The sequence below is a fragment of the Peromyscus leucopus genome, chromosome 8a (genome assembly GCF_004664715.2).
Source record: "Peromyscus leucopus breed LL Stock chromosome 8a, UCI_PerLeu_2.1, whole genome shotgun sequence".
Lineage (NCBI taxonomy): Eukaryota > Metazoa > Chordata > Mammalia > Rodentia > Cricetidae > Peromyscus > Peromyscus leucopus.
This window is the reverse complement of record NC_051085.1, coordinates 19,160,378-19,170,050: the sequence shown is the minus strand read 5'-3', so window position 1 is coordinate 19,170,050 and position 9,673 is coordinate 19,160,378. Positions and strand designations below refer to the sequence as shown.

At 40.7% G+C, this 9,673-nt stretch overlaps 1 protein-coding gene across 1 annotated transcript in view; it reads left to right on the top strand.

The window, feature by feature from the left end:
* Positions 1-9,673, top strand: part of Tbc1d32 (TBC1 domain family member 32) — a 211,962-nt gene that overhangs the window by 64,943 nt on the left and 137,346 nt on the right. The window contains exons 16-17 of the mRNA XM_028868362.2: positions 1,585-1,786; positions 2,647-2,729. Of these exons, the coding sequence (XP_028724195.1) occupies positions 1,585-1,786; positions 2,647-2,729 (285 nt within the window). The remainder of the gene's footprint in view (positions 1-1,584; positions 1,787-2,646; positions 2,730-9,673) is intronic.

The following is a 9,673-nucleotide window of genomic DNA, read 5'->3' as shown; positions in this document are numbered from 1 at the left end:
GAAGTTATGTTGCCGAGGAGGAAAAAATAAAAGAACCAAACTTTAAACTTCTGGATCTAATTATTATTATTTTTTTAAATTTAATTTAATTTTATTTTACAATACAATTCAGTTCTACATATCAGCCACGGATTCCCTTGTTCTCCCCACTCCTGCCCCCTCCCCTTCCCCCCAGCCCACCCGCATTCCCACCTCCTCCAGGGCAAAGCCTCCCCCGAGGACTGAGATCAACCTGGTAGACTCAGTCCAGGCAGGTCCAGTCCCCTCCTCCCAGACTGAGCCAAGTGTCCCTGCATAAGTCCCAGGTTTCAAACAGCCAACTCATGCAATGAGCACAGGACCTGGTACCACTGCCTGGATGCCTCCCAAACAGATCAAGCCAATCAACTGTCTCACCTATTCAGAGGGCCTGATCCAGTTGGGGGCCCCTCAGCCTTTGGTTCATAGTTCATGTGTTTCCATTCGTTTGGCTCTTTGTCCCTGTGTTTTATCCAACCTTGTTCTGGGCTTAATTATTATCTTGTAGAATATTTGGGGAAATAGGAAATGGGATTGAAGATACCATAGAAAAAATAGTGACTATATATATATATACACTTATGTATTTACATACAGTTAATATATATAAATGACTAGAGTCATTCAAATATAAAATTATTGAGTCACTGACCTGGAGAAAAAGTACACAGGGAGTTTAAATCACGAACACAACCCATAGGACTTGTATGAAATGTAATTTACACAGACCTATCTCGATACAATGGCATATTTAATAAAATAAAGAGAAGTTTGATGTGGGCTGTCTTGATAATTTGTATGTGGGTATATTGCATTTGAAATGGAAATGTCATTATTTAGAGGTGCACACTGGGTTACATATGCAAGACAAGGATGACAAAATGTTCATGACGCCGCTGGAGAAAGGAGGCTTGAGTGTTCTCGAAGTCTAATGCCTATTGCTTCTGGTTTGGTTCTGTGTTTTAAAAATCTAGAAAAGGTATTAATGCTGCTTTCCCCTGGAGTTAGACAGACAAGGTTATCTTGTTTCTTTCTCAATATTAGCTATGAGACATTGTGCATGTTACTTCTGTAGTCTTACATTCAAAGGATTATAGAAAAAAAACTACATAAGCACATTAAAATACTTAAAACAGTAACTTTCACACTGGAAGCATTTTTGTCTGTGTCGTTTTTATTTCCAGGAAGATAGTCTCAAACTTTGAGATAGGGTGGCTGTGTTGTTATTGTGACGGGGGAGGTAGCAACAGCTCAAACAATAAGACATGTTAACTGGAAAATCAAGAGCACTCATGTATGACCCTGACTGCATGGCATCTGTGTCTCCTAAGTGTGTGTAGATTTGGCTGTTTCCTCCATCTGAGTACCCTTTCCCATGCGCCACTGAAACCTTTCTCGTGACTGGCACATTCACATTGGAGGATCAGGCATATTTTCTTATTTGTGAAAGCTATGAGCTATCTAAGAAAACTAGCAAATGAGCTGTGTGGAGACAGGCTGTTTGGCTGGTGCTGCATGCAGCCAGGCCCGCTTGGCTTTGGAATCACATCTGTGATCTCTTCTTAGTCCTACAGGTGCGCATATCATAGCCAAGTTTTCAAAGAAACTTCTTGATGAAGATATTTCTATTTTTTCTGGATCGGAAATGTTGCCTTTAGTTAAAGGAGCTTTTATTTCTGTGTGTCGTCAAATATATAGCACATGTGAAGGCTTACAGGTGTTGCTTCCGTATGGTTTACACGAATCCATAGCAAAGGCATGGAAGAAGGTACGTATTTTAACCCTTTCCTCCCTGCAGGTCTTTTTTTCAGTTATAGGCATCACTGTAACACCTTTTTATGGACCTGATTTTGTTTTTTCTTTTGCTTTTGTTTTTGTTTTGTTCAAGACAGGGTTTCTCTGTGTAGCCTTTGCTCTCCTGGAACTCACTCAGTAGACCAGGCTGGCCTTGAACTCAAAGATCCACTTACCTCTGCCTTCTGAGTGCTGGGATTAAAGGTGTATGCCAACACTGCCTGGCACGGACAGGATATTTTAATGGGACATGTATCTCTCTTTTTTCTTTTGTGTTTTTTTCCTCCCTCCCTCCCTCCCTCCCTCCTTCCCTCCCTCCCTCCCCTCCCTTGCTTTCTTTTTGGAAACAGGGCCTCACTATGTATCTTTGGCTGTTCTGGAACTTACAGAGCCTCTGCAACCTGAGTGCCAGGCTATGTAGCACTTATTTGGCATTGTGGTGGTAGTTGATGTTAGCTATCTATGCTTCTTAACTTGACAAAGGATGACTTCAGACCCTTCTCTTTTAGTAGAGCTAGGCTCTATACCTTTAACTGATCGCCACAATGTTTTTCTTTTTTGTCTTTTTTTTTTTTTTTTTTTTTTTTTATTGTGGTAGCAGAAGCTTTAGCTGAGTTCTCCTTGCATAGACTCACCTTCTGTGGAGGTTATGATATCAAGAACATAATAGAGCAGGAGCCATGCATAGACAAAGGGATTGTTCAGTATTTTAATTTCATTGAATCAGATGATTTAATTTTGAAAGCAACTGTGTTAGGCATAAGAGATCTTGTGAATAGTGTTGTCAGTTAGAAATGCAGAGAAACAAGTCTATTTTCTTCTTCCGTTTTTTAGACAAGCTTGCTATCGGAAAGGATCCCCACTCCAGTAGAGGGCTCTGACTCAGTTTCCTCAGTGAGCCAGGAGTCTCCCAACATGTGAGTGTAATTGTTTAGCATCTCTCTGTTGTGTTTGCTGAAATAATTTGGAAATAATTGAAATTCATGGAAAACTATGGCAAACATTTTCCAGGAAGCTAAACTATATGCATACAGGTTTGAGAAAAATTATACTTACTATTATTTGTAGACTATGTGATACTTGTAGCCACTAACAAATCTCGAAATATTAAATATATTTTGCTTAATTATGTATTTATATTTTGTGTTAGGAAGCTTGGTGTATTGTAAAGTTTTCAGAAAAATTGGAGAATGATCAAATACTAAAATTGGCAAATTACCTTGCATGGTTAGTAGAAGTAAAATGTTTTCAAATGCTGGTAAAATCCATTTTACTTGTTTTTCAAAATATGGTAAGAGTGCAGTTTAATTATGGTTTGGGGTTTGAAAATTATGTAACTTAATATTTCAGTATATATATATTTATACTTTTTAATAAACATGAATCCATGTGATGGCAGGTTACCCGGGAAAATACTTGATTAAACTAAGGTTTCACGATCTACATGTTCCAGGTTTTTATTTTAGTTTCATGGTTGAGTGTTGGCACAGTATGAAACATAGTAGAACAGCTCTAAGGGTTGTTCTTTGTTAAATGTTGAATTTGGATTCCCTTTCTTTCATAGGTTAGAGCTTAACTTACAAAATCAGTTTGTTTTTTTTTTAATTTAGGAAAAGTTTAAAGGTGCAAAATAGTTCATTCTCTGGAAGTTTCATGTATATTTTTTTCTAACATGGTTATCAAACCTACCAACTGCTGTTTTTTTCCCCATTTTTCCATTGAGTAAGGGTGGAAAAATTAGACAAGTTTGGTCCACTCATAGTCTGCAACCATAGACTTTGCTCGAAGGCACACTGCACTGCATAGGAAGTAGAGCAGAATACCTGTTGGCTACAGGGGGATGCAGTCTATGGAGGGAGTATCCTGGATAGGAGGTACTGCTTGTGCAAGAGTGCCCTAGGTTCCTCCTTCTTTCATTCGGAGTATGGGACAGGTTAATAGATGGAGAGAGGCAATGTTCCATTTGAGTATGTGCTCTACAGGAAAGCAACACCAGAGATAAACATGTTTCCTAACCCCTGATATTATTGTTTGTGTTAGTTAGGGCTTACTAGATAGAGCAGTAGGCTAGATTCGTGTATCAACATACGAGCAAGGAGAGAGTTTACTAGGGGAATTAGCTCACACTGTTTTAGAGGATGGGATGTTTGAAAAGTAGATTCTTAGGTGGATGGTGGTGGTGCATGCCTTTCATCCCAGCACTTGGGAGGTAGAGGCAGGACGATCTGTGAGTTTGAGGCTAGCCTGGTTTACAGAGTGAGTTCAAGGACATCCAAAGCTTTTACACAGAGAAACTGTCTTGAAAAACTGAGGGGGGGGGGGCGGTAGTAGATTCTAAGTTGTTTATAATGTTGCTCAGTTCAAGCCGTGACAGTCGCTCTCCTATTGGGAGATTTGGGCTTCTAAGGCCGGGAAGCTTGTGATTTTGGTTCCAATGGCAGAAGAATGTTCTTGGGCTCCTGGGGAGAGGTTAGTCTCTCTTTGCTGTCATCCCTCTTTCTGGGCCCCTATCCAATTGATGGCGCCTTCTCTACACTGAAGACAGACCATCTCCACTTGGCCTGCCGAGGTTCACACACCACTCTCTGAAGACACCCTCACAGACACACCCACAAATGATGCTCTCCCAGTTTGCTGGCTCTTCTTCCAATATAGTCAGATTGACCTGTAAATGACTCATTAGTGTCTCAAGAAAAGCCAGAGGGTTAATAAGATTCCCAGTAGAGTAGGTCTGCGTATTTCATTAGTAACCATTCAGTTTGCTGTCTAGAAACACTTGAGCATCTTTTGTTCTTTTGTTTTATTGAGGTAGTTTGTGTGAGATAGGTGCTGTTTTTTCCCCTTGATTCTTTGGTAAAATTTGGAGCTGTTAACTGGTCTTGTGTCAGTATATAGAAGGTACCTGATTTATTTCTTTTTTAAATAAATTTATTTATTTATTTTACACCCCAGCTTTAGTTTCCTCTCTGTCCTCAACCCCCCAGTACCCTCTTCCCCCAGTCCCCTCTGTTCCTAACCCCCAATCCACTCCTCCATTTCTGTTTAGGAAAGGGCAGGTCTCCCATGAATATCAACAACACACAGTATGTAAAGTTGCAGTAAGACTAAGCACCTCCCCATGTAATAAGGCTGGGCAAAGCGACCCAGTATGAGGAATAGGGTCCCAAAAGCCAGTAAAAGAGTCAGAGATGGTCCCTGTTTCCTCTGTTACGAGTCCCACAGAGGACCAAGCTACACAACTGTAGCATATATGCAGAGTGTATATATGCAGGCAGGCTTCCTGGTTGTCGGTTCAGTCTCTGTGAGTCCCTATGAGCCCTGGTTAGTAGATTTTGTGAGTTTTCTTGTGGTGTCCTTGACCCATCTAGTTCCTACAATCCTTTTCTCCCTCTTCTGCAGGATTCCCCAAGCTGGGCCTACTGTTTAGCTGTGGGTCCGCATCTGTGTCCATCAGTTGCTGGATGAAGCGTCTCTGATGACAATTGGGCTGGGCACAAATCTATGAGTATAGCAGAATATTATATTAGGAATCATTACATTGACATTTTTTTCCCTCCGGTCATGTTTGGTTCTATCTTAGGTCTCTGGTTCATCCAGCCTGTAGGTCTTAGTGCTCCAGGGTGGGCTTACACTCCTGATATGGGTTTTAGGCTACACCAGTCATTGGTTGGCCACTCCCTCAGTTTCCAGGCCACCCTTACCCCAGCACATTCCACAGTCAGGACAGACAGTAGGTTGAAGTTTATGTGGCTGGGTTGGTTTCCCACTCCCTCCACTTGAAGTCTTGCCTAATCACAGGAGATGGCCAGTTCAGGCTACATATCTGCTATTGCCAGGAGTCTTAGCTGGCGCCATCCTTGTAGGTTCCTGGGAGATTCCTTGGGCCAGGTTTGACCTGACCTTGAAATGCCCACCTTGCCAGTAGTCTCTTCCCCACCTCCTCCCATCTTGACCCGCTTGCCTGCAGTCTGCTCATGAAATCTCTTCTGCTTCCCCTTCCCAGGGAGATCCTTTCATTCCCCCCACCCCCTGCCCCCTTGAGTCCTCCTTGTTACCTAGCCTCTCTGGGTCTATAGATTGTAGCATAGTTGTCCTTGACTTTACAGTTAATATCTACTTATGAGTGAGTACATACTATGTTTGTCTTTCTGGGTCTGGGTTCTTACTCAGTATGACTTTTTTTCTATTTCCATCCATTAGCCTTCAAATTTCCTGATGTCATTGTTTTTAACACCTGAGGAGTACTCCATTTGTAAATGTATTACATTTTCTTTATCCAATCCTTGGTTGAGGGACACCATTAGTGAATGGGTCTTTCTCTAGTCCAAGTTACTGAAAGTGAGAGTTATCTTTATTAGAAAACAGTAAAATAATAGCAATCTGTAAAAACTAATTAATCATTTTTTTTGCCTTGAAGTTAAGCATTTTGCGCTTACATTTTTATTTAGTTATTTATTTTTATTTTTTGTTAACATAGGATCCTGCTCCAGCTTCCCATTTAATGGTGCATATAATACCAGAGAATGGAGAAGCTGATGCATAATACCGGTGGGCTATTCATGTCCTTCCAATCTAGATATTGCCTCAAAACACCAAATAAAATTTCTAATAGTCTTATCTAAGTCTATGCACACTATGTGAAGTTATCATTGTGTGACTTTAGAAAAAATATAATCACAGGAAGAAGAGAAGATGTCAACTTTGCCCCAACTAGCCATCAAAGGAACCTCTGCAAAATTGGAGGCTCAGATTATAGAGGGATTCTTGGATCTGCAAAGCGCAGCCCATGATACCATGGAATTAATTATCAGAGTCTGTATTTCCATTGGAAATACCTTGCTACTTATTTTCGTCAGTGTTCTATTGCTATGAAGAGATGCAGTGACCATGGCAACTGTTACAAAAGAAAGCATTTAACTGGGTGTTGCTCACAGTTTCTGAGGTTTAGCCCATTCTCGTGGTGGGAAGCATGACGGGACACAGGCAGACATGGTGCTGGAGAAGTAGCTAGGAGTTCTATATCCAGATACACAGGCAGCAGGAAGAGAGAGACTCTGAGAATGGCTTGGGCTTTTGAAATCACGAAGCCACCTCCAGTGACACACTTCCTCCAGTAAAGCCAAACCTACTCCAACAGGCCACACCTCCCAAATCCTCTCTAGTGGTGCCACTCTCTGATGAACAAGCATTCAAACCTGTGAGCCTATGGGGGCCATTTGTATTCAAACCACCACACTACTGCAGGCTCACCCCATTTCCTGTTGCCCCTCTCCTAAGGGAAAGGACAATAAAACTCAGTGGCTCAGGTCTTCTGTCCCTCTTATTAAAATTCAAAGGGCAGCCGGGCGGTGGTGGCACATGCCTTTAATCCCAACAGAGGCAGGCGGATCTCTGTGAGTTTGAGGCCAGCCTGGTCTACAGAGCGAGATCCAGGAAAGGTGCAAAGCTACACAGAGAAACCCTGTCTCAAAAAACAAAACAAAACAAAACAAAAAGCAAACAAACAAAAAAAATTTCAAAGGCAGTTACATAGTTCCAGAGAAGAATTATTAAAGCATGTCAACACTTATTTCCATAATTAATTATACTCTTTTATATCACATAGTAGTGCCACTTGTATGGCTTTTTCCTGTTTTCATTTGTATGGAATATAGAAGCCTTTTTTTTTTTATATTGATTTTTATCTTCTTCAATGACTTAGATCTCACAAGAATATTCCTTTTTGAGTGACTTGGTTTAAATTTTCTAAAAGTTATTTTAATGATTAGCATATATTAATTGTATATAATTGTGGCTTTTAATTATGCCATTTTCATGAATGTATGTAATATTTTTCTATAATATTCACCTTCTCTTGTTCTTTTTCCACTCCACTCCTGCTAATCCCCTCCCTCTCCCCAAGTAACCTTCCCTTCTACTTTCATGGCTGGGCAGTGACCCACTCAGTAGCATTGACCTTTCTAGGAAACAGGATAAGGGTTTGGAGCATGAACACGTGACTTGAGATTACACCATTGAAGAGAATGTCTCTTCCACTACTACCGCAATTAACTGCTTAAAAACCCTCAGGCAAGGGTGGACCTTTGCATCAATGTCACATTAAGGAATAAGAAGAGACTTTTTTAAAAGAGATGTTTAGCCCGAGTGAGCCCAAACTTCAGTTCTCACCTTCTCTTCCCCAGCTACCATGTGTCTGTAGTTTTTGATTGCAGTCTGTATTCTCTGGTGTGGGTCTCTTGCTAACAAAGGGCTTTGCTCTGTGTTTATTGAACAACACAGAAAATGGAATGGGAGAGGGATACAAAATATGTTTTTACAAAAATCTTCAACAGTTTTACAAGAAGTTACTTTACTGACTCCTGCTGATCAGAAGAAGAGCATTTGAAACCTCAGACAGACATTATCCTGTATCCATCCACATGTTGCTTTTACCACTTATGAGATATTTGTTTTCTTCAAGGTTGTTTTCAGTGTCTTGGTTACTTTCAGCAAATAATTACCATAACACACAGACAAACTTCTGGGTCAGGGGCATGGAAGAATACCCAGTTTAAGATTAAAGCTATGCATCTAGCTTAAATTGTAAAAGCTAATTAAGTGAGAAATACAAGCCCTAGTAGGTAAGTTACATTGCTGTTTTAATGGCACTTTGAATTGAGTGAACAGGCTGAGTACACAGTATGATAGCTGATTGAGTACATAGCTCTAGATGATCTCTGTGCATACTGCTAACTTGGACACAAGGACTGGCCAAAATTTGGTCTCTCCAAAGGCAAGAGCTATTTTCAGAAGAAAGTATTAGTACAGGCCTCATAGGGCCCTCCCCTTTCCATGGCAGTGTGCTAGGGAGTTCATTCATGCGTGCACAGCAATATTCTTTCTTATCCAGAGAGCCATCTCCCCAGCCCCTTCCCATGCTGTTTCTGAATTTATGAGTTGTATATTTGCTTTCTGAGAAACACTATCCTCAAAAACATTAGTGCATATTTAGTTGTACATTTTTCTCTTTGTTCTGAGACAAGGGCTGGTTGTGTAGCACTAGCTCTTTCAGAACTTGCTTTGTAGCCCAGGTTTGCCTCCAACTCACCAAATTGCTTCTGGCTCCACCTCTGAGTGCTGGCATGACAGGCATGTGCCACCATACTCAGCTCTAACTAGAAGTTCAGTGCATTATCACTGCACTGTGGAATCATCTCTCAGCTCTAACTGTCTCCTTTAAAAAGATAGTATAAAGTCATTAGGTATTGTGTTTTGAAAAGCAATATGGGGTTGATGTATATTCATCAATCATTGGTCTTCTACACATGCCACGATTCTCAATGCTGTAGATATTAAGAATTCTTTTAATATCTAGTTTCTTAACAATAATGTGTCATGTTTTTTGACCATTTTTATAACTATTTTGTTCCATAGCTTGTAACTTGTGGCCTTTTCTCCCCGATAAGCTTATTTTTTCCCCTTTATCCTTTTTAATCTCCAAATATAGTTTTGGTTTGATTGTTAAGATCTGAGAGTGGTGAACCATTTCTATATTTTATATCTAAATTTTCTTCCCTGCCTCCGCCCCTTCCCTCCTCCTCCCTCTCTCTCTCTTTCTGTCTTGTCTTGTGGCATACATCTAGGTTTTTACTGTGAAGCTTTGACTGATCTGTAACTTGCTATGTAAGCCAGGCTGGCCCCAGCCTCACTGACCTCTTCAGGCCTTTGCCTCTGCCTCTTCCTCTGCCAAGCCCTGGGATTATAGATGTATGCTGTCACACCTAGCTCGTCTTTTATGTCTGGAAATGTTCCTTCTTTCAAACCACACCGTCACCACACATTCTTTCATACTCCAAACACATGTTCCTGTTCTTAAGTAGTT